Source organism: Podarcis melisellensis (assembly GCF_964234715.1).
Source record: "Podarcis melisellensis genome assembly, chromosome: 8".
Classification (NCBI taxonomy): Eukaryota; Metazoa; Chordata; class Lepidosauria; order Squamata; family Lacertidae; genus Podarcis; species Podarcis melisellensis.
The window spans coordinates 4,282,165-4,307,808 of record NC_138540.1 but is presented as its reverse complement, the minus strand read 5'-3'; the positions used below and the strand labels follow the sequence as shown (position 1 = coordinate 4,307,808).

The following is a 25,644-nucleotide window of genomic DNA, read 5'->3' as shown; positions in this document are numbered from 1 at the left end:
GGGCTGATGGTATAAGGCAGCTTAATTCTACTAAGCAACTGTCCACAGTGCAAAGAAGTTGTTCCTTTTGTCTGACCAGAATCTCATGAAAATCAGTTTCATCTGATGACCTGCGCTGCAGAGGGTTGGGTGCCTTGTAATTTTTTTAATAGACCTCTATCATGCTCCTCCAATTGTCTTTTTGACCCCCTCCCCGACCAAAAAGTTGCAAACGCTTTATCTTTTCCTTATACCAACCCCTATCTTGTTTTGGTGGCCCATTTCTGAACACCCCAAAGCTCTAGGGCATCATTTTGGAGATAGATGGAGCACTGTGTAGGGGAAACTGGGCTTCAGAAGGGTATGTACTAAGGACCAAGGAAAGCAAAATGATGAGCTTTGGTGCCATTTCCAAGGTCTCATGCCTTAGAAGGGCAACTAAGGATCACAGCTCCCAAGTTGTCTCACAACATATAAAAAAGATAAAACAGATTCATTACAGAACTGCAAACCATAAAACCACTTTCAACAAAATGCTAAAACATCTAAAAACATTATAATGGCAGCAATAAAGCAGTATAAGCAGAAAGCCCATATAAATATAAATGCTACCAATAAATGCAATAAGTTTACAAACTGCAGCAGGAAAATGCAAACTAACTAAAATATCAAGTTGAAGGCACTTTGTTTTCTTGTTGCAAAGTCTCTGGAGTCCATTTAAGAAACCATCAGTGTAGGGTCCACACATTCCTGCCATGGGAAGGGGCTCCATAAAGATGGGGCATGATTGAAAATGAGCCAGTCTTTATGCCCACCAATGCAATACTTCTAATAGAGTCACAGAATTGTAGAGTTGAAAGGGCTACCAAGGACCATCTAGTCCAGCCCCCTGCAATGCAGGAATCACAGCTAAATCATCCCTATCTGACCTCCCTGGTTGTGGGCTCTTGAGGAGTCACAGGGGGCAATCCTAAGGAGCAGGCAGGTTGGTCAGGTACAGGCAGTCCTTTCAAATGATTTGTTTTGAGCTTAAAATTTTAAAAGCTTTTAAATTGGTCCCAGAAACAAACTGGCAACTAATTCAACTCATGCCCAATAAATGTTATATACTCCAATTGCCTTCAACTGAACAGCTTCAGGTAGGCAGCCCCACATAGAGACATAACACCAGTCTAATCTGGACATAATCAAGACTGTGGCAAGCTCTGCTTTTTCTCGATAAGGTTGCAGCTGGCAAATCAGCCTAAGCAGATAAAAGGTCCTCCCAGCCCCTCCTGGGCTTCTACCGACAGTGCCAAGCCTAGGAATTGCTTGTCATATTGATGTTGCTGAGATTTTTAGCCCTCTGCTCAGCTAAAAAAGGCTCACAGTGAAGATTTAGACCCTTCAGAAGCCTTTGTTTGAACTCGCCTCCGTAGGAACCTTGACTTTGCAGCCATCTCCCGCACAACAGCATCTTTGACATCATGGGCTCAGTTTCAGCTGATGCAGCCTGAGGATGCAGACAAGGCGCCTCCCTCAAACTTATCCCCTCTTGGTTTATTAAGGCATGTCTTCAGGGGGTGGCTGTCTGGGTCCAGGATCAACACATTCTTTTTAAAAAGTATCTTTATATTGCTTTTTCAAATGTAATAAACAACAACAATAGCAAGTAAGTAGTCTTATTTCTTAGGAAACAAGCGTAACAGCAGCTTAAAGGTGGGACCAAGTTTATGATAAATATTAAAGTCTCTAATGCAATAAGTGTCTCTCTAGGGTGGTGATTGATTGTTGTGTCTCATATGGGAGATAAAGTGTTGCAAAAGAATAAAGTCAGGGCAGCCCCGTGGGATTCTTCTGCCTGAAGTGTGCTGCTTCACCCGGTCTTATGGGTGGGCTGGCCCTGGATCTTGCCTCTGACTGCCTTGACTGGACAGGTCAATTTCTCAACCAGAGCAGCAGGCTACACTTGAGCAGAACATGAGTCTGCCGACAGGCCTGTTATAGAAAGCCAACATTTAATGAGCAGCGACCAGCTAAAATGTCAGTATATCCTGATGAGTTACACGCTGACGTCTTAAAAGATGTGTTGATTCAACCACCTTGAATCAACATTCAGCCACCTTGGACTTACTGGTTTGTGACAACTAATGCCCAGTCACCGGCTCCCCCTTTTTGGAGAAGGTGACTGAGAGGGTTGCGCCAGCACAGTTGCAAGCATTCTTGGCTGAAATTGATTACCTCAGGGTTCAGAGCAGATTATATTCAGAGCAGAAATAGTGACCACTCTGCAGAGTTGTTGTGAGATACCATCTGCGAATCTCACACTAAACACACTAAAGCATAATGTCATTGCCACTTGATTATTACTGCATTTTTACACACAAAAAGGGGAGGTGACTATTTCCCTTAGACAAATGCAGGAAGCAGAAGCCTTCCCCCAGCTTTTGTTGAAGGAAACCAAGCGCACTGTGTATGCCATCCTGCTTGGTTCTCTTTGGCCTTGAAGGGCCAGTGACAGATTGGTTTATTGCTCCCACTGGATTAGGGATCAGGGTATTTTGGGATCTTTCCTCTGTACTGCTGCTTGGAAATAAGGAAGGACAAGGAAACATGCTAGTTGTGAGAAACAGTTTCCCCTCTTCATCTCTGGGGGTTCCAAGTGTCTCCAGAGCACTGGCATGTCTCTTCTATGCCAGGGACAACTAGTGACCCTCTCACTCTGATGAGATCAAGGCTCTTCTTATCACCAGGCAACAGAGACATGCTCTTACATGCCACCCCAATCTCTGAGTGGTGAGAGAATCCAGGGGTTCCAGCTACTTACCCAGTTCTGGTTTCCTTGGAATGAGGAGACTGTGGTTGTTTTTAGGATATATGGTTTTATTTACACACATATAAGGTGGAGGGACTCACAGCATTAACACCCCAACAGATCTTGCCTCTCCATTGGTCACAACTTTGGATCCAGCACACAGCAAGCAGGTCTCTGTGTCTCCAGCTCCCAGCCTTCTTCCAGCTTATATGCACACACACCAGCTATTTTTCTCCTAGGTAGCAGCTGGAGGAGGAGGGTGGAGGAAAGGCCTACCCCTTAGCCTTGAGGGCACCATCACTGACTCCTTTTGGAAATGAAGCATTGTCCAGACCCATTAGATATTACTGAAATCTCCAGAACGAAACAGAAACATCAAATGATACATCCAACATATCCATATAATGTATTGTGCTGTCCAGCACAGACCCAGAATCTTAGAAATAAAATACAACTCCAATAATTAAAAGGTCTCTCTCTCTCTCTCCCCTATTCCAGCCTGCCTTACCCTGCTTAAGGCTATGCAGCTCTTGGAGAGCCGTTGCCATCCTTTTGTTCTGTGTGGCATTCAGAGAAAGAAAAGCCACCACCTTTTCAAGATGGCGAATTTGCAAGACAACAGCGTCATCATATGATCAAAAGTTGCATTCAGTTTAGAGCTAGAAAACAACCAACACGTAATCATTAACCCTTTAAGGAGCTTAGCAACTACTTAGAAAGCTACTGTGGAAAGATCCAAATGGTAGCAATATACAGTTATTCTTCATGTTAAACCTTCATTAATACACATAAGCATTTTTCCATTTCTGTGTGAATTAAACTGTGTGAGATCAATACAGGATCTCAAAGCAGCTATCTTATTACAAAAGAATTTCAGAAACAGACTTGAAAGGGAAGTTGCTGAATTACAACTCATCACTAAACTGAAAACTATGGAGAGACCTGGTCTTAATAGAGATATTGGATTCCTGTCTCATTACATATGCTACATACTACATACTACCCCTTGCTTTTTCTTGTAGGACTAATTGTAATGTTAACAGTCTCTAAGGTGCTACTGGACTTTTACACACACACACCACACACATATATATAGACTGCGTCAGACCAACACAGTTGCCTACCTGAATTAAACCAATTATACTTAACTGACCATGTAGAAATGGCCCTCAGACCCGTCAGTGTTCCCTTAGGACTCTTCTCTCCTAGTCAGAGCTTGCCAAATGGCTCCTCTGACAGCTCCTCCATCAGTCACAGTTCTTTCACTGCCACCACCTGAATTCCATTCTTTTCACTCAAGCGTTTATAGCACCGCGACACTTTTTTACTCTCCTCCATGATATTTCCATCACCCTCTTTCTTTCCCACATATTCACCCTCCTCCACCTTCTCCCAGTAAAAGAAAGCACTTCTTCATGCTGCACAGACTATGGAACTCCCTCCCACAGGAGGCGGTGATGGCCACCAACTTTAGAAGAGGATGAGACAAATTCTTGGAGGAGAGGGCCATTGATGGCTTCTAGCCAGGATGGCTCTGCTCTGCCTCCACAGTTGCAGTTCCCCCTGGAGGAGGCAAGAGTGCTTGCATGCTCAGCTTCTCTTCTGGTTGGCCCCTGTGAGAACAAGATACTGGGCTAGATGGCCCATTGGCCTGATCCATCAGGCTCTTATGTTCTGAACCATTTCTTCATAGCACACACTCTTCCCTTTCTCCTCTCTATCACTCTTAATGCCCATGTGTTCAGCCCCCCAACCCGCAGTCCTATCCACTCTGTGACCTTTTCTCTATCTCTCCTCCTGACTACCTTGCTTATTGCACTCTTGCTTGATTTCTGACTCCTGACTTTGCAAGTGTTTCTGCTATGTTGTTTTAGCTTGTAAGCTCCTCAGGCCTCTTGGCTCTCCTTTGGTTCTCTGCTTGGGGACGCCCCCACACCCCACACCTCTGTGGCTTTTTCTCCATTTGGGCATGGATCCTTTGTCGCCATTGAGTCCGCCCCCACATTTCTGGGATGTGCAGTGCTCCTCTAGGAGATGCTCTGCCCGCCCACTGGAGCTCTGAGGAGGCAGCAGCAGCAGAAGAGAAGGATGTGAGTCATCATGGACCTTTTGGATGGAAGAAAAGGGAGCCGAGGAAAGAGAGGGTGCCCTTTTATTTCTCAAGCACCTATCATGAAAACATCTTGGGGGGGGGGATTAAAATAAGCCCCATTCACAATACAATAACAATACAATAATTCCAGCTGCATTAACTGTCAGTATAAAAAGTAGCCTTGTATAAAAAACAAATGGCTCACATCTGAAGCCTTGGATGGCTTTAAAAGAGGATTGGACAGACTCATGGAGGAGAAGGCTATCAGTGTCCACTAGCCATGAGGCCTGTGTTCTGCCTCCATGGCCAGAGACAGTGAGGCTTCTGAATGCCAGTGGCTGGAAGCTGCAGGAGGAGGCAGTGGCTCTTGTGCCTGTGGGCTTCCCAGTGGGGCATCTGGTTGGCCCCTGAGAGACCAGGGTGCTGGGTGAGGTGGGCCATTGGCCTGATCCAGCAGGGGCTCTTCTTATTTTATTAAAGGCCTCGGTAAACATTAAAAATATGTAAATGAAAGACAAATATGAAGGAGGAAAAACCAGAGGGGAAAAGTCTTGAAGAACATTTCAAAAGGTGCAAGAGGAAACCTGAGGTTGAGAATCCCAGCAGGAGAGGCGGAAGAGGGCAGCAGAGGAGAGGGAAGGGTTGAAACTCGGAGTACATGTGAAAAGGGTCTTGGTGGACCACAAGCTTAACACGAGTCAACAGGGTAATGCAGCAGCAAAAAAAGCTAATGTGATTTTAGGCTGCATCAACAGAAGTCTAGTGTCCAGATCCAGGGAAGTAATAGACCCACTCTATTCTGCCTGGGTCAAACCACACCTGGGATACTGTGTCCAGTTCTGGGTACCACAATTTAAGAAGGACGTTGACAAGCTGGAAGGTGTGCAGAGGAGGGCAACCAAGATGATCAAGGGTCTTGAAACTAAGCCTTATGAGGATCTTTTGAAGGAGCTGGGTATGTTTAGCCTGGAAAAGAGGAGACTGAGAGGAGATATGATGGCCATCTTCAGATATCTTAAGGGCTGTCACATACTTGATTTCTCCTGCTCCGGAGGGTATGACTCGAACCAATGGCTTCAATTTGCAAGAAAGGAGATTTCGACTAAACATTCAGAAAAACTTTCTGACAGTAAGAGCCGTTCAGCAGTGGAACAGACTCCCACGAGAGGTGGTGGACTCTCCTTCCTTGGAGGTTGTCAAACAGAGGTTGGATGGCCATCTGTCATGGATGCTTTAGCTGAGATGCCAGCATTGCAGGGGGTTGGACTAGATGACCCTAGGGCAGCGGCGTAGCGTGGGTTGTCAGCACCCGGGGCAAGGCAAGTAATTTGCGCCCCCTAACCCCTAACCTGCCGCCACTGCCAGCTTCTTCTTTCCTCTGCCTGGGCTGGGGTATTTACAGTAAGGTAGCCACGGCGGCGGCGGTGGGTCCGTGTCAGGTGATCTGAGGCGAGTTGCCGCTGGCGCTGCCGCCCAAACGACGCCGCTTGCCCGGAGGAGGAGGGCAGAGAGGCGAGGAAAATGCAACATGGCACAGCCACTGCAGCAGCAGCGGCGGCGGGGCTGTGAGGAGGGGCTGCCTGGCACGCCCTCCGCGGCCCTGACACGCGGGGACCGCGGCGAGCGCTGAGAGCCGCTGCCTGCCGGACGCCTTCAGCCCGGACGCGCGCACAGCTCGTCGGTTCCGCGAGACATGGGGCTCTGCTACAGCCTGCGCCCGAGGCTCTTCGGCGACTCCGGAGGCGGCGAGCGCGCCCCCCCCGATGTTGCGCCCAGTGCAGCCGGCCCCCCTGCACCCCCCACGCTACGCCACTGCCCTAGGGGGTCCCTTCCAACTACAGTATATGAGTCTATGAAAGCAGCATTCAGGACGTGGGCACGTCTGGATTGTGAGGTCTCTTGGCCTAATGGAGTCTGAGCTTGTTGTGAGAGGTTTTTTCTTCTTTTGCAAGGCCCTGGCAAGGGAATGAAAAATGCTTCAGGGTTCAGCTGTGTGCTGTGACTTCTCTCCCCAAATATCCAGAGAACATTTCAAGCGGCAGACATACCGGTAATTAAATGATGCACAGCTGGTGTGGAATATGCCTCGGGAGTGTTTGACTGTGATTCCCAGTGCACTTCCTCTTGAGTCAACACCATGGAAATCAAGGGGACTTACAACTAAGTCCATTTAGGGCTGGGCTTTCATAATTTAATTGGAACGCTGCTGCGTGAGGCTGTTCCCCAGTTTGATAGCCTATAAATCTGACATGGGACTCAGGCTGCAAAAATTCTCCCAGTGGCTTAAAAAGGCTGTTTATCACAGCTGACTTTCAATTGTTTCCTTTTCTGTAGTTTGCACACAAGCGATGGCCCATTCCACAACTCGTAACTTTCACGGGAAACTGATTGCATGACAAGGGAAAAGGGACTTGCTCCATTTGTGCTCTCCCTCTCCTGACATTTCAGCAATAACCTCTGATGAAGCATCACACAGTTTCCTCGTGAAGATTTTATTCTCCTAATGTTTTATATTTTCAAGGCTCCTCTGGGTGTGTGCATCCAGCACCACAGGCATAGGAAACCATAGGTCAGCCTTTGGCAACCTGGTGCCCTCCAGATGTTTTTAGACATCAACTCCCATCAGCCCCAGCCAGCACAACCGTAAGGCAGGAGGGCCAATGGGAGCACAGCCATGCTGCCTGGGGCTGATGGGAATTGGAAGCAGAAACACCTGGAGGGCACCAGGTTGGGGAAGGCTGCTGCAAATACTTGCTAAATTTCTCACACAATCTCGGGCCTCTCCTTTTGCAGCTGGAGGCAGAAATGCTTCTGAATACCAGCTGCCAGAAACCACAGGAGGGAATGGGGCTCTTGTGAATCCTCTTGAGGTTTCCCATCGGCATCTGGCTGGCCACTGTGAGAACAGGATGCTGGTCTAGATGGGTCATTGGCCTGATCCAGCTCTTATGATGGGTGTGGTGGAGTTTAGTCTGCTCATTCCTGATCACCCTTGTGGACAAATAGCCTTTACATGTGGCCTTTTGTCTGTGAACATTTCAGGACCCTTTGGGATGGATGGCATCTCATAAAAATGTCAGATGTGCTTATTGCGCCACTCTCCTTGCCTCCATTGAGGCTGGAATGAGGCCCCTTCTTTTAGCTCGACAGTCACCCTTCGGAAAACAACAAACAACTCAGTTCCTTCCAACTGTTTTCCTCTTGTGCTAAGGACCATCTGGGTGCCATGTTGAACTTGAGAAATGCTTTGTTGTCATGGAAATATCTGAAAAGCCACAATGTAATAGTAAAATAAGAAAAAGTGGTGTCGCTTTATGTGTCGTTCCTCTTTTACTTGAGGAGGAAATATCTGGAGTGTTAGGTTTTCGTGCTTGGCAGTGGGCCCATTCTCTTTCAGTGCTGCTGATAAATACAGCTCTATTCACACATAGCTCAAGATCTGGAGTCCTCTGGAAGGTGGGGCTCTGCCTGTTCCCATCACTGAGCAGGTTCAGGTCACTGCTGAGGTGGGCGGACTGATAATGGTCACCACAACTGTGTGTTCCAAACCATCACCCAACATGAGCCTGACACCTAAGCTCCCACCATCTATTAAGGTCCAATGGAAGAAGATTCTTGCTCAGAGTCACTTTGTTTAGATCAGGGGTCAGCAAATCTTTTCAGCAGGGGGCCGGTCCGCTGTCCCTCAGACCTTGTGGGGGGCCAAACTATATATATATATATATATATATATATATATATATATATATATATATATGGGGGATGAACAAATTCCTATGCCCCACAAATAATCCAGAGATGCATTTTAAATAAATGCACACATTCTACTCATGTAAAAACACTCATGTGACTCTTTGGCCTTTGCTTGGGTATCACACGAGCTGCCAAGGCAAGGAGAGCAACAACTGGCTAAGCTGACACATTGCCAAGGAGGATTCGGAAGGTTATACCACTGCACACCACATCAACTCAGAAAAGCTTTATTTCCTATAATGCAGTCAGCAACACAGTGCCCACAAATCCTCATGCTGTGCTTTGGTCTGCTGAGCTGCACAGCTGGCCATTGGTTAGGGTGAGTCAGTTGGCTCAGGTGGTATCTGCTGGGGGTCAGCTGCCCCCTGCTTGCTCCTCCTGAGCTCCCCTCAGCCACCCCCCTCTGTTGGAGGGGAGACCTGGGAATGCTGCATGGACTGTGCTGACCACCCTGAACTCACCTGCTGCCTCAGGTGAGGTAGCAGATGCTGCTTGTTCAACAGTGTTGAAGTTAGAGTCAGCTGCCGGTCTGCTTGACTCCTCTGCATGGAGCGGAGAGAGGTGCCTTGGGCTGGCCCTGGGATCCAGAGGCATCTGGCTCCCTCCTCTCAAAAAGCACACTCTAGGCTTCAGCTTGATACAAATTAAGTATAGTGGTACCTCTGGTTACAGATGCTTCAGGTTAGATGCTTCAGGTTACAGACTCCGCTAACCCAGAAATAATACCTTGGGTTAAGAACTTTGCTTCAGGATGAGAACAGAAATCGTGTGGTGGCGGTGCAGCAGCAGCGGGAGGCCCCATTAGCTAAAGTGGTACCTCAGGTTAAGAACAGTTTCAGATTAAGAACAGACCTCCGGAACGAATTAAGTTCTTAAGCCAAGGTACCACTGTAGATGGTTTTGGTTTTTTTTCTTTTGGGGGGTATGAAAGCTGCTGCTGCTCCTTCTAAAGAGACCTTTGGGCAGGCACAGATGGTACACAACCAGTCATTTTTGTCTCTTTACTTCTGCTCCTTACTTCCTTTCATCTAGCCTGATGAAGAGTTCTGGGGAACTGAAAAGCTTGCACACAATTCTAGGACATTTTGGTTGTTCTGGGAAAGGTATTGGCTTCATAAAGATTTTGGAACATTTTAAAAACAGGTAACCTTTCCAATCTGACAGCATAGGTGGAATTGGTGCGCTAACTTTCTTCTGCCTCTATCAGGATCAGGAAACACTGATATTTAATAAATAAGCATCATGGGTGCCAACACAGAAAAGATCCTACTCCATGTTCCCTTGGATTACCCCTCAGGAAATAGAGGGTGACTGAGGAAGGCTGCATCATAACAACACTATGAGCCTGCTGGATCAGGCCAAGGGGCCATCTAGTCCAGCATCCTGCTCTCACAGGGGCCAACCAGGAGCTCCAGTGGGAAACTTGCTATCAGGACCTGAGTTCTCTCCCCTCCTGTGGTTTCCAGCAACTGATATTCAGAAGCGTTGCTGCCTCCTGCTGTGGAGGCAGAGCAGAGCCACTTGCTAGTAGCCATGGAAAGCCTTCTCCCTGAATTTGTTCAATCCTCCTTTGAAGCCATCCAGGTTGGCAGCCATCACTGCCTCCTATGGGAACAAGTGCCATAGTTTAACTATGTGCTGTGTGAAGGACTTTCTTCTGTCTGTTGTGAATCTTCCAACATCACCATTCCTTAGGTCAGCCTTCCACAACCTGGTGCCCTCCAGGTGCTTTAGACCAGTGTTCCCCAACCTTGGGCCTCCAGCTGTTTTTGGACTACAATTCCCATCATCCTTGACCACTGGTCTTGCTACCGATGGATGATGGGAGTTGTAGTCCAAAAACAGCTGGAGGCCCAAGGTTGGGGAACACTGCTTTAGACTACAGTTCCCATCAATCCCAACTTCATATGGCCACGCTGTCCTGGAGTGGAGAGCAGTTGTAATGCGACACATCTGGGGGGCACCTGGGTGGCAAAGTTGGCCTTAAAGAATTGGGGGAAACATACGGGGGGGGTGATGAGCCCCTTCTCCTTTTTTACTTTCTGCTCCTACATTTTAATTTCTCCCTCTTCCAGGTATATGGCCATTATCCGCCCGCTGCAACCAAGGCTATCGGCCTCAGCCACCAAGGTCGTCATCTGTGTCATCTGGTTACTGGCTTTATTGCTGTCATTCCCACAAGGCTACTACGCAACAACAGCCGAGCTCCCTGGCCGAGTGGTGTGTCTGGTGGACTGGCCAGAAAATACAACTCAGACCTATCAAATAACGTGAGTTCTTATGTTTCCTTTGCAATAGAATCATCCTTGGATTGTGAAGAGAACTCATGACATTGTCCCAGTCCAGCAGTGTCCTGATTATCCTAGAAGATGCAAAGAACATGACATAAGAGCATGAGAAGACTTTGCTGGATCAGAGCAATGGCCCATCTGGTGCAGCATCCTGTACTCACAGTGGCCAACCAGATGCCCCAAAGGGAAACCAGCAAGCGGGATCCGGGTACAAGAGCACACTCCCCTCTTGTGGTTTCCAGCAGCTGGTATTCAGGAGCATTACGGCCTCCGACCAAGAAGGCAGAGCAGAGCCATCTTGACTTATAGCCATTGATAGCCCTCTCCTCCTCCATGAATTTGTCTCATCCTCTTTTAAAGCCATCCAAGTTGGGGGCCATCACTGCTTCCTGTAGGAGGGAGTTCCATAGTTTAACTGTGTGCTGCATGAAGAAGTCCTAGGGTGGAATCAAGCTCAGGTTCCCAATGTCAACTGGAGGAAGGCTCCAACCCATGCAATTCTATAGTCACTTTACCTTTTTGGGGGGTGGGGGAGCCCTCAGCACCTCCCCCTGCACTTCCTGGCCTGAGGATGTGATTCTCCCATCACCTCCAAAGTCTGAAGATGCTACCCCAGAAGCTGCATTTGTTCTACAGGCATGCAGAACCATGTGGCTGCAGAATTGACCACAGGCCCTTTAAAGATGGCACACAGTTTTTCCTCAGGGGTGGGGAGCCCTCAGATGAGTCTGAGAAAGCAGCATCTTCCAAACCACAGTCAAGAGGGCCTGGCAGAATTGGGGTCCCTTCCCCTGTGCCCATCAGAGCAGCATAGCCATAGAATTACAGAATTGCAGAGCTGGAAAGGATCCCAAGGAACATTTAGTCCAGTGTTGGCCAAACCTGGCCCTCCAGCTGTTTCAGGACTACAATTCCTATCATCCCTGACCACTGGTCCTGTTAGCTAGGGATGATGGGAGTTGTAGACCAAAACAGTTGGAGGGCCAAGTTTGGCCAACACTGATTTAGTCCAACCCCCTGCAATGTTGGATCACAGCTAAAGAATCCCTGACAGATGGCCATGTTTAAAAAGCTCCAGTGAAAAAGAGTCCACCACCTTCTGAGACAGTCAGAAAGTTCTTAATTTTTAGTGAGAATTTCCTTTCTTGCCATTTGATTCCATTGGTTCAGGCCCTGCCCTCTGGAGCAGCAGAAAATGAGCTCGCTCCATCTTCCATGAGACAGCCATTCAGATATTTGGTTCTCATATTTCCTCTCAGTCTTTTCTTCTCCTGTCTAAACATGCTCAGTTCCCTCAACTGTTTCTCATAAGGCTTAGTTTTCAGACCCTTTATCATCTTGGTCGCCCTCCAGTCATGTTGTCCCTGAGTTCCCCCTGAGTAATGAATATTGCTACATCTAGTTCAGCCCTTTGTTTCCTGCAGTTACTGTGGGGATATCCAGCAGCTTCTCTGAAATCCCAAATCTTCTCTGAAATCCATTGGGTTCAAACAGTGCTGTCACTCTCCACAAAGAGGTCTGTTCCCATTTGGATCCAAAGTCTGTTTAGCAATGTTGCATATTCCCTGTGATTGCTTTACCTGACCTGATTGGGAATCTATGGGAGCATCACTTTGTCTGACATGCAGTTCCATGTAAATACGATGCCATCTTAGACACTGAGGTCATCCTTGCAACAATAACACTTGCTGGGGGTTTGGCAGTCCTGCTAGAATGGCAGATATCAGGATTTGTAGCTCATTGTCCAGTTATGTAGCTTTATAAATCTTGTCCTGGTAAGAAACTTTGGGGTGTTTTGATTAATGCCTTCTTTCTCCTCTGGAACTTCTTTTGCTTCATGTAAGTTGAATATTTCACAGTCTCGTTTGTCTGTCTATATTTCCTGCAGCCAGTGTGACTTTTACAGCAAATTCTCTGTAAACATCTGATTTCTATTCTTTTTTTTTTAAGATGGTGCTTCTAAGCCTAAGGGATAGTGTTGCATGTGTTGGGAGCATTTTGGACTGGACAATAACAGCTTCTTTAAAATGGCTCTCAGTGGTTTATGAGCATTGTGTCAACTGAGATAGAAATTTGGCCTCTTTTATGCTGGTTGATTCCAAGGAAAATACGATTGCTAGACATTCTTTTCCCCATTTGGACACACTGCTGCTAATTCAGTGATAAATTTCTTGACACAAACATGGCAAGCTGTGCATTTTGCAAAAGGAGGTTCACCAGGGCCACTTTCACTGGCAGTGGATATGTCATAATATTTTGAAGCAGGCTGATGGATAAGTAAAGCACATGGTTGCAGAGAGCTGGTGAAAGGATTGCATTTATTTATTTATTTATTTATTTATTTATTTATTTATTTATTTATATGAAATATTTTCCTGGTTTACAAAAGTACATGCCTTCTCTCTCTTTTTCAGGTTGTGCAGTCTTTCTCACACATCAGTTACGTTTGTTGTGAGGAGACATTAGTGTTAAGTACAGTCTAAGGTTGGGGACGCAGGTGGCGCTGTGGGTAAAAGCCTCAGCGCCTAGGGCTTGCCGATCGAAAGGTCGGCGGTTCGAATCCCCGCGGCGGGGTGCGCTCCCGCTGCTCGGTCCCAGCGCCTGCCAACCTAGCAGTTCGAAAGCACCCCCCGGGTGCAAGTAGATAAATAGGGACCGCTTTCTAGCAGGAAGGTAAACGGCGTTTCCGTGTGCAGCTCTGGCTCGCCAGAGCAGCGATGTCACGCTGGCCACGTGACCCGGAAGTGTCTCCGGACAGCGCTGGCCCCTGGCCTCTTGAGTGAGATGGGCGCACAACCCCAGAGTCTGGCAAGACTGGCCCGTACGGGCAGGGGTACCTTTACCTTTACCTTTAAGGTTGGGGAAGAAGAGGGGAGAGAGGAGAGGTGGGGTGGTGAGGCTGTGTGTAGTGTATGTGTGGGGTTTTGTCAACTGGGTAGCTTCTCTATCTATTTGCTTATTACATTTCCTTGGTAGTGAGAGGGATTGGGGGGGGGTCCAGGGTGTGGCTGGTTGTCTGTAGTTGGCTGCATTTGTGAGTGGGGGGGGGGCTTGTTGGGTCAGGGAAGCCAGATTGATTCCTATGCTGTCGGTGGATTCTTGTTGTTGTCTTGTTGGGCTGTGTATGTGATATAGGGGAGCCATACTGGGGTGAAGGCGTCCTCTTCTATTTGTCCCAGTGTCAGTTTCCATTTATTGGTTAGCTTTTCTAGTAAGGCCGTTTCCCATACAATTTGAGACCATTGGGCCATGTTTACTCCTGACGGGTCTCTCCAGTGTATGGCTGTGAGGCTTCTGGCTGCTGAGAGTAGATAGGTTATAAGCTCTGAATAATGTGAGTGGTTGTTATGATCTTGGAAGATGTTCAGTAGAGTCAGTTCTGGGATGAGTTCTAATACCTGTTTAGTTATTTTGCATATCTCTTGTAGGACTGCTCTCCAGAAGGGTTGGATTTTAGGGCATTCCCACCTTTGCATGTTTTAGCCTTGCTCCCAAACTGCAGGTTTATTTGACTGTCTTTATACCAACTTTTCAAAGTCTGCTAGCCATTTGTACGTCCAGCACCTTCCTGCTGCCTCCTTGCCTCTTAACACTCCCTAGGTGAATTCCACTGGTCCCCAAGGGGCAGCACTGTCCACCTAGGGAATCAGTGGGTTTAGAGTGTTGGACCATGACCTGGAAGACCAGGGTTCAAATTCAGCCATGAAACTTGCTGGGTGACCTTGAGGCTGTCACTGTCTGTTGGGTATCTGAGGATAAAATAAATAATAAAATTATGATTATTAGTTTGATGTTTTATTATGTCAAGAGTGGCTGGGGAAACCCAGCCAGATGGGCAGGTTGTTGCTGTTTGCTTGCTTGTTATTAAACAGGAAAAGAGAGAGCCATTTATATGATCTTGAGCTTCTCAGTGGTAAGATGCAATGGAATGAATGTATGTATGAATAAATGAATACTATTAAAAATAAATTTAGATGGCCCATTAAATCAACATAAGATCATGCTTGGGATTCCTGGCTACTTCTCAGAGGACCTGCCCCACCATCCATAACTTGTGGCGTGCTGGTTTGGATGCCGAAACAACTGCTCTGGCCTTGGAGACAAGTGCCCCCTGACACCCGCCCCCAGGAATGGAGATATTACCAGTTTTCATTACCAGAAGGTCATTTGCTTTGACATCATATTTTCATTCAGCTCAGAGAAATTGGCTCGTTTCCTTGGCAGCCAATTTATTACCGTCATGATCCATCTTTCTGTGCTTAGCAAACATTGTTCCCATAACCAATCTGATTATCTGCCTTAGTTGAAGCATTTTAGTGAGTCCGCAGCTTGCATTTTAGATGTTGGTTTTTATAACTGGATTTCAGATGTCACTGTGGATATTGCAATGCTTTCCAGCATTCTATTTCCTGCCTCTCTGATTTGCTGTAGTGAAATATGAGGCATATAAATCAACTGGGCGGTGGGGGAAGGGAATGTTGGGAGATGGTTGTTAAATGTGAAGCCTGCTGCTCTCATTCAGGGGCCCCTTCTCTGTTGACTTCACGGGGCCCCTCACCCCCATTTACAAGCGCTTCCCATGCATTATAACGGAGAGAACTGCTTGGGATGTATAAGCTGCTGCGTCCCAATACTGAAGGCTAGTTTAACAGCTGATCTATGTGTGCTCCCAGAAGCATGCAGAGGTCTGGACTGAAGCCATGTACTCTTCTTTTGCAGGCTGAGCTTTATAATGTGATCTTTATTAGGGGTACGTGAAACCTGTCTCATTATTCCCAGGAGTAGCTTCATCTTGCCAACTATGGGCACTGCATGTTCAGGACACACAGCCACAGAAGTAGTTATGTGCCTTATGTTAAGTGAATCCAGGTAGGTTTGCATGGGGGTCAGATGAGATGACCCTTTGGTTCCCTTCCAACTCCACAATTCTACGTTTCTAACCTGTAAGACACCACAATGGTAGCATTGGAAGAAATAATCATTCTTCTTCTTCCTCCTCCTCCTCCTCCTCCTCCTCCTCCTCCTCCTCCTCCTCTTCTTCTTCTTCTTGTGATTCACTTTGAGGAAAGATGAGGACAACCTAATGTGTTCCCTGGAAAATGTTTCTTGGGCCAAGTGTTCATATAACGAGTTCATTATTTCCAATGATTCCTATGCAAAACAATCAAACAAACAAACAAACAAACAAACAAACAAACAAACAGGAAAGCCCAGGAAAATCCTCTCTGATTTGTCCAAATACTTACCCTCCCTCCCTCCTTTCCTCAGCTAACCAGGAAATGGTCTCTGCATTTCTGAATTTACGGTGCATTTAGTAAGGTTTGCGTACTAATTCCTTGTGTTCAGATTAAGTGAATTTTCACATAGCAAATGTTTGTAAAGCAGGACTTGAGTGAGGTAGTTGTTTTTTCTTAGATTTATACACTGCACATTCCCCCAAAGAAGTCATCCTTTGCCAACTTCCTGGTTAGACTGCTGCAATGTGTTATACACTAGGCTGCCTTTGGCAACTGCAGATCATTCCCAGTGCAGGCACCCAGGCCACTAACTGGGACTAAGCATTTAGATCCAATGCTTATGTGACTTTCTTTGGCTCAGGGTCCATTTCCAAGTCCGGCTCAAGGTGAGGATGGGGGAGAAAGTAGTTCAGTTTGCACACCTTCTGAACCGCTATGCAGACTGAATCAGAGCTATCCTGTGAAATTTGTACTTCTTAAATTTTTATGACGTAGTTATCCAACCAGAAATGCATCTTTAAAAACGTATATTGGGGGGGAGTTCATATATTAGTGTAAATAACATACAGAGATATAATCAATTTGAAGAAATGGCTTATAAAACTGTTTTAGAGGGGAAGATGCACACAAAAATGAGTATATTAAGAGAAATATATTCTTGCTACCGTACTGCTGTTGGGAGTAACTGTTAGGGATCTAGGCAGAAAGTGTGAGTCATGTACTCAGGTTCCCATTGTGAGTTTTGGAGACTGGCTGTTCTGTGCAAAGCACTCCCCTGTTGTACAACATATCCTTTCCTCAGGTTCCCTCTTCTGAGCTCTTAGTGTGCAGGACACAAAGCCAAAGAGATAGAGCCCCATCATCTGAGGCTGTGTACAAACCATACCTTTAAAGCACATTCAGAACACATCCTTTCCTTCAAAGAATCCTAGGAATTGTAAGTTGTTAAGGGTGCTGAGAGTCGTTAGAAAGACCACCACCCTATTCCCCTCACAGAGCTACAATTCCCAGAGTGGTTTAATAATATTTTTTTCCCAGAGAACTCTGGGAATTGTAGCTCAGTACAGCTCCCAGGATTCTTTGGGTGAATCCATGGCTGTTAAAGTGGTATGAGAGCACTTCCAGTGTAGGAGGCAGATGCTGGATGGTTGCTGGTCCAGAGATAAGTCAACTCACTGAACTCACTGTTCGTTTCAGCAGGGGCCGTTCCAGGCCAGGGGCTGGAGGCAGGGGATGGTGCCAAAGAGACAAGATCAAGTTCCAAAGAAAGACAGCTCAGGCTCTCAGGGACTGGGGCACATGCATTGCAGGGGGTTGGACTAGAAGGCCCTTGGGACCCATTCGAGCTGTACAGTTGTATCACTCTACATAGTGAGAACCGGGAACAAGGTCAAGATGTGAGGCAGCAGGAGTGTGTGCGTTATCAACTAAATATATGGCACGTAGGAGAAACAGCTATAACCCAGGAGGGCAGCTCTTCCAAGTCAGTTCTTCAGGATAAGTTTGTTGCCCTGCTAAGCAGGCTCCCAGATCTCAGCAGAAATCACATTTGTGTTAACCATCAACTCCGATTGTAGCGAGTATTTACATTTACTTATTTATTTCATTTATACCCCACCATCTTTCTCCTAAGGAGTCAAAGCGGTGCACAGGGCTCCTGCCTTCCTCATTTAATCCCCAGAACATCCCTGTGAGGTAGGTTAGACTAAGAGGCAGTGATTTGCCTAAGGTCACCCACCCAGGAGCTTCATGGCCAAATGGGGATTCGAACCCTGATCTCTCCCAGGTCCTACTCTATCTGCTACACCACGCTGGCTCTCATAAACAGAACAGCAGCAGTAGAGGTCTGGGAGCCCAGGAGTAGAGCTGAGCTCAAAGTATGAGGTGGGTCCCAATTCAAGGCAACAGTCAGGGAAAGGAGGCTGGTGTAGACAGGGTCCACACATTGGCAATTGTAGGAATGTTCAGGGATGTAGGAGAGGATATATTGTTTGATTATAGCCTTTCCAACTTGTGTTAACAAGTTCCACAATTTAGCAGAGTAACATTCCCCTTTTTAAACTCGCAGCGGATGCGTTTGCTCAGGCTCGCTAAAGCCTCTATAATAACAGTTCTGGTATTTTCCCCTTATTCCCTCATAAAAGATAAGACACAACACAGTCTTCTATAAAAGTATAAAAAGAGTTTACTCACTCACATTCTGTTTACAATCGGATCCCAGAAGGCAGACTTAGTTTCCAGGTGTATATTACTTTTCTAAGTTATCTCATAAGGAGACAGTCTCTTTGTCCTCTCTTGGCTGGAGAGCATCTTTGGCTAAGCAGATGTTGCTTCTTCGATGCATGTGGAGAAAAAGAGATGGCTGCCCTGCCCTGTCCTTTTGTCATTACCTGCACAGGTGAGGCCACGCCCACCTCTAGTCACATGCAGAGGAAGTTTGTCTCAGCCCAGAAGGAAACAGGAAGTTTACCTGCTGGCTGGACAAAAATTCCTCCCCATGTGTAAACATGTTCACTCTAGGGATGTTGTATTTGACTGCTCTTGTGTATCACATCCCACAGCAATATGTTGTTTAGCTTAAAGGCAGGTTCTGAGGCCCTGGATTTCTAGAGCTAGGTGCCCTGGAGACGGGCCCTTGGGGTCAGCTGATTGAATGCTGAGGCTGACAGATATGGCAGAACCCAGACCAGGCATCCTCCCGGGCTTGTAGGTGAACAGAGCAGTGGGGTTGCAGGAGGCAAGATGTGGGAGTCTGTCTGCTGGAAATCCTGGTTTGAGAAACACCCTCTCCCTTCCACAATTCAACTGCACAGAGAGAGATGCCGTCACCACAAACAGGTTCCATTCAGGCAGGAAGTGTACATTGAGAGAGAGCTTGGTACTCATTTCATAGAAACCTGATCAAGAACTTGTAGGATTTTGATTGTGGGATCATTTCAGGCAAAGGCAGCTCTGAAAGGAAGGCTGGTTTTAAAAAGAAGAAAAATCTACATCTCATTTGAATCACATTTTATTTTTTTAAAAAATCTCTGCTTGTTTAGCAAGGCAGCCAAGAAGAATAGAAGTAGGAAGGTACCTTGAAGTACCTGAAGACAGGTGTTCAGGGCTATTCAAGCTCATTTCATGAGGACCTTGAATCATGACATGGGTATGAAACACTTCTTCACAGATGAGATTCAGCCCATGTTACAAGCTGTACATCTGAACCTACATGTGTGTCTTGGAACTCAAGGACTAGATGACCCTACAATTCTATGCTTCTATCTATATTGCTACACACACTCCTGAGAGGTTGGGATCTTCTTGCTGGAGTTAGTGTGTGTGTCTGTTATGAATACGTGTTTGCCCTTAACCTTGTGCCCACATGAAATGAAAGTGACAGAGTATGTGGATGGTGCTTTTGTTTGAGAGATGATAATTAAAATTTGCTGATAACACAAGATTAGTATGCTGATCTTTGCTTTTAGTGTTAAGAGGTCAGAATATTTACCTATCCCTTCCAGAACACATTTATGATCAAGACTTGTACCAGAGCTAAAATAGTTTAACAACTGGGGGGATATTATATATCATGCCAACTTTGCTGATACGATGATGTGCAGAAATAAGCCCCATGGAAGTCTAGACTGGCACACCACTGCATCCATTCCTCCTGTGCTCTCTATAAAATATTATTTGCAAATAAAGATAAAATTTGGTGTAACTTTTGGAAATGACATAGGATCAGAAAAATCTTGGCTACTCAGTTTCCTGTCATGTCATCATAACTCCTGTACAGTGGTACCTCGGGTTAAAAACTTAATTAGTTCCAGAGGTCCGTTCTTAACCTGAAACTGTTCTTAACCTGAGGTACCACTTTAGGTAACGGGGCCTCCTGCTGCTGCCACACCGCCGGTGCTCGATTTCTGTTCTCATCCTGAAGCAAAGTTCTTAACCCAAGGTACTATTTCTGGGTTAGTGGAGTCTGTAACCTGAAGCATCTGTAACCAGTGGTACCACTGTACAAGAAAACCTTCTATTGAAGTGAATTGGCACAGTTATTTACTCAACTCAAAGGGGATTTTGTCTCAACATGCACAGAGCTGTACGTTCCTCATGCCACATACATCACTCACTTTAGGAAATTCTCTCATCGCTTGCTGATTCTGAGTTGGATGTGTGACCAGACTGCAGTTAAAGTCCTGCATCTGAAAGCAATGTCAAATGATTTGAAATTTCCATATGTGGTCCTTGATTTTAGATGCAGGTCACCAGGAAGGCCAGTGCAGTGTAGGAGCCCTTCAGACAGACACAGAGGAGGACATCCTGGGGTTGAAATTCATGACATGCCCCAAGCTGTGACCTGCACATACTCATTACTTCCTCGGTTTGATCGGAGGACAAGATGAAGAACATCTCTGCCATGTGGAGGAGGCTGAAGTCATTGCAGTGTCCTTTCATTACATATTTATGAATGCAAAGCATAATCTGTTCGTTGATGTGACGATGAAGGCCTCCAGCTTGATAACAGGCATTAGATTCACACGCTGCCTCCAAGCAGAGACTGAGACTAATAACTTGCTGAAATCTTAAAAACCCATTGGTTTAATTAAGGTATCACATTTTCTTACACAGAAAGGAGAAAGCTGGCTGCACTGGATGCCATGTCAATAAGGTGGTCAATGAAAGCATAAAACTTGTTGATTTAGAGCACAGCAACCCGTCCCTGGAAATTGATATGCTTCCTTTTGGCAATCTCCATTCTCCCCCAAGGGAGTGTATTAGAATCAGGAGCGCAGGTAGAATCTAGTACAAAAAATGAATTATGTAGGTTAGAATTTGAATAAAGTTTTTTTTTAAAAAAATCCTCATTGACTTCAGTAGCTTTTTACGGTTGCTTAGATGAGAGTCCAGGTCTTGCTTTACTGAGACTCCAAGTAGCATTCTTCACTCCTCTGTGTCCTCCTTTATTTTTGCCTGTGCTGATAATTGATACTGTGCTAGGGAAGCCTCTGACATGGACTGGCTGCACTGGTATGACAGTCTGGAGGGCTTGTTTCCAGGGAGCAAAGCTGTCAGAATGCTTGTAGGCAGATTTGTGTGAGGGAAGGGAAAGTTGTCTGACTGGCTGAGAGCCAAACTTTACATGGGTCCTTGAGAAAGAAAGGTTTGCAACATGCCAAGGACAGGTAAGATGTCTTGGGCAGTAGGGTCCCAGAGTCAAGGTGGCTGAAAGAATTTCAGATACAGATTGGAGGGGAAGGGCGGGAGGCTGCAGAAATTATACATTACTCCAAGAACTGACAGCTCTAAGTTACACAATGTAAGGTAGCATTCATATTCACTCTGTAGCATCTTCCATGGCCATATTTTACTAGCTTTTAGCTGCTGGTTCTCTTTGGATACATCTACATTATGGAATCGTAGAGTTGGAAGGGACCCAAAAGGGTCTTTTATTCGCTGCAATGCATTCTGAATAGCAAACCCTTCCCTTTAATCCAATGTTTCATCCCTGACCACTGGTCCTGCTAACTAGGGATGATGGGAGTTGTAGTCCAACAACAGCTGGCTACCCAAGTTTGTTGAGCTTTTTTAAAAGATTTAACACCAAAATTGTTGACTTTTTTAGGATTGAAGTTATGCAGCTTTTAAAAAAATTATACACCAGGAAATAAATTGCCACAGGGGCTGGATTAAATCGACCAGTGGGCCGGATTAGGCCCCCAGGCTGGACTTCGGACATGCCTGGTCTATAGGAAGATAAATGGGAACTGAAATGCTTATGGATGTACCTTGAAGACCAGCTGACCAGGGGGAGGAGGAATTCCGATCAGTTCAGTGCTTGCCCTGGCACCTGGAGGCAGGATGTAAGGTAGGCAGAATACAGACCTTCTTGGCTTCCTCCTGGAATGCTAGAGTTGCCCCCTTAACCACAGCTGGAAAGGCCTTGCAAGCAGAAGTTCCCAGGTTCCATCGACACCATCTCCAAGAGAAGCGGCCTGAAATCCTAGTGAGCTGCTGCAAGTTTGGGTAGACAGTGCTGAGCTAGATGGGCCAGTGGTCTGACTCCATAAGGCAGCTTTCTGGGTTCCACAGCTGAGTTATTGTGGCTGCTAAAGTTTCGTCTCAGTGCAGATCCTTGCCAGCTGGAGCAGGTCATGGTCTCTGTGAAACCCATCAGGATCTCTCCTGCCTGCCTTCCAGGCTCTGTGGACAAAGCAAACTTCCAAGCCTGGAGGCCTTTTCTTTGTACTTAAACCTTTCCATGCCATCTGTGAGAACCTGTGTGGTGTAGTTCCTGTGCTTTCCAGGACTGGGCAATCTGCTTTGTGGACATTAAAATGAGAACTGTCATGCTTAATTAGTGCAATTCATTTTCAATCAACAAAACAGGTATCTGCAATTAATGGTAGCAGATTTTATTTTATTGTCTACCATTACTTATAAAAACTGCAGGTGGCAAGAAGCTGTCTCTCTCCCCCTCTGAAGAAAAACAAGTATTTTCTTTTGTTAGATTTGTCATCATCTTAGCAGAGGGCAAGCTTTGCTCTTATCTTCCAAGGTGACAGCAAATCTAGAAAAACAATTTTTCCTCCCTTCAGACTATTTTACACATATGCAAACTCAATAATTCATACAATCAAGAGACCACTATTTCTTTAATAGGATGACAGCCATAATTTTTAAAATGTTCTGAGTAAAGCAGGGTTTATTCATGCAGTCATTTTTAATGGAACAAGGTGTTATATTTCCACTAGCTCAATAAAATAGAACAAGTTACACAAAGCGCCATGTTCACACATCACAGTGTGGGGCATGAGCAAATGGTGCCAGCTTCACTCTGGGCATCCAGTGACGCATAGGATGGGAGTATGAAGGCTGCATTCAGAAGCCAGCTGATTCAGAGTGGTGGATCTGCAGCCTTGGAGGAGCCCATGCCTTGTCCATCCACTTAGTCTACCTTATATTTTGGAAAGTTGTTCATCTGTTCGCTTTGCATTCGGACACCTCTTGAGACCCCACTCTCCAAGCAGAGACAGAATCCAGCTGTTTCAGGCACTTACTCAAGTCCAGTTTCCTTGGAATGAAGGTCAGCGGAGACTGTGGTGTCTTTAGGATGTATGATTTCATTTACAAATATCTACAACCTGAGCATCAGGTGGAGGGACTCACAGCATCAACACCCCAAAAGATATTGCTTCTCCATTAGTCGCAGCTTTGGATCCAGCACAGAGCAAGCAGGTATCTGTTTCTCCATCCTCCAGCCTGCATACAGCTTGGCCCCCACATGCTATGCATGCCATTGTTCTCCTAGTTAGCAGCTAGGTGGTACAGGATGGAGGAAAGGCCCACCCATTAGCTTGGGGGGGCCCATCACTTAGTTGTAGCTCATTGCAACTGATCTCCTTCTTTTGGATGCTGATGAGGGTGTATAAGTGGCCAGCTAAGGTAATTGTCTTACTAGGAAACTTCGCTGACTAGCTCAGCAACCTCCTCTGTTAAATTCTAACCTTCCCTGGGTGAAGGACCCCAAGAATTGGAAGGATCGGGCATCATCCAGAGCCCACAAACCCACATCTTTGTAAGTAACTTTTGCATGATGGTTCCTGAGAACAAGGAGCTGGTTTTATGCCTGTGTTTTGATACAATTGGATCCCATTTTGAATTGCAATGTTGGACTGAACATTTCAAAATGGCACTGATTTGTTTTGTTTTGTATCTTAGAATTACTGAGCAATGTTGGGTATGAGGCTGCGGCTATTTGTAAATAAAGGGACTATTACTCCCCTCCAAAGAAATATTCCTAATAAATATTGCAAAAATGCCATGAGGATAACCCACAGCAGCAAAAGAACAAATGTCTTCCTTCCCTCCCCCCCATCCCTTCTAACCAGTGCTGCTTTCATGACCTCCTTCCAAAGTTCCCTCCAACTCCCAGCCCTGTCATTCAGCATCATATCAGCTAAGGAAGATTCTGGGGGCATGGAGTCTGAAGCCTTTGGCTTTTTCAACGAGGGTGAGTTTTGCATCCAGCCTGTTGTTTCCATTGTGATAGCCAGACCCTTCTGTGTCTAAACTTTAGCCTCTGAAACAATATACGCCAACCCACCAAACAACCCAAAGGGGAAGGGTGTGTGTGTGTTATGACAGCACAATCATGTAACAATGCAGATAGAAAAGCTCTCATTATCATATGCATTCATTTATTCTTTTTTATTATTTCCATCCTGCTTTTCTACAAATGCTTACAAAACAGCATAGTAATATATTTAAAAAAGCAGGAAAGAAAACCCACTGAAAAACTACCAGTTGTCATGCAAAGCAGTGCTAAAATAGCACAAAAGCAATAAAATGTGAAACCCAGTTGCAAGTCGGGTGGTGAGTGCCACTGGCTATGTAGTCAAAACAGAGCCACCACGAAGCAAGATGGTGGTATTGGCATGGTCAGAGCAGGTGCAGATTTTGGTAATATGATGTCCTGAGCCAGGACAACTTTTGGCACTCCTCCTAAATATTTCTTATTTTCACAATATTTATTTATTTATTATTATTTTGAGCTCCCTCGACTTGGCACCCTGTGTGGGGAAACTGCCCACATTCTCCTAAATCCAGAGCTGGTGAGAGGAACCCTGAAGTTTGCAAAAGTACAAATAAACACCTACAAAGAGTGTGTATTGGGGAGGGAGCGACACAGCCCAATGAAGGTAAAGCATGCTCAGCAGCTGATATGGAAAACCCATGGTGCTGGTGGAATAGATAACCTGAAGGAGGGCATGGCTGGCTGGCTGGCTGGCATTCCACTAGGAGGTGGGGATATACTGAAACTTTTTGTTCCAAGGTTGCATTTGGATACATTATGCATCTATTATGAAAATGCAGTATAGTACACATGCAATCAATTTCCCTTCTCAAAAACTGGACAACTTTAAAAGAAGATAGAACAGATTCATAGAAGATAAGTGTGATGGGTTTTCTTCAATTAACCACCCCAATTGTGATGTTCTAGTCAGTTTATATTGTCAAAGCAGCAGTTGCTGGGGAACCACCCAAAGTAGAGTCTCCAGGCCTATAAATCCCACAGGCTTACATACCATCCAACATTTCTCTGATGAAAACAGGGACTTCCTATTCTACACCATTAAGCTTCTTGCGTGTTTGATCTCACCACACACATAAGACATCATATATGCATCTTTTGCCTTGAGCCAATTACAACCTCTGTTCATCTTCCTTGCCTTGTCACCAGCTTCTTCCCTCTCTCCATCTCAGAAGATGTTGCTGCTGCCGACTCTCTTCCTGCTTCCACTGGTCCTTCAATTCATGTGCCCTGTGTACAGGTCCAATCCTTAAGATGAACAGCTTCTTGGGCACAGGGGACCTTCGACTCACCACCACCACTGTGGTTAGTTTTGCTGTGTTGCCAAGTCTATGTCTTATGCAGGATTGCAAACCCTAGCATGTGTAGCCAGTCCTACAGCTCCTAGGCTTTCCTAGCAATCTCCATTAAAAGAGCTAACC

The 25,644-nt window shown here is 45.9% G+C and overlaps 1 protein-coding gene across 1 annotated transcript in view; it reads left to right on the top strand.

Annotated features, from left to right (window-relative positions):
• TACR1 (tachykinin receptor 1) overlaps positions 1-25,644 on the top strand; it is a 51,032-nt gene that overhangs the window by 10,015 nt on the left and 15,373 nt on the right. The window contains exon 2 of the mRNA XM_081921342.1: positions 10,694-10,888. Within this exon, the coding sequence (XP_081777468.1) occupies positions 10,694-10,888 (195 nt within the window). The remainder of the gene's footprint in view (positions 1-10,693; positions 10,889-25,644) is intronic.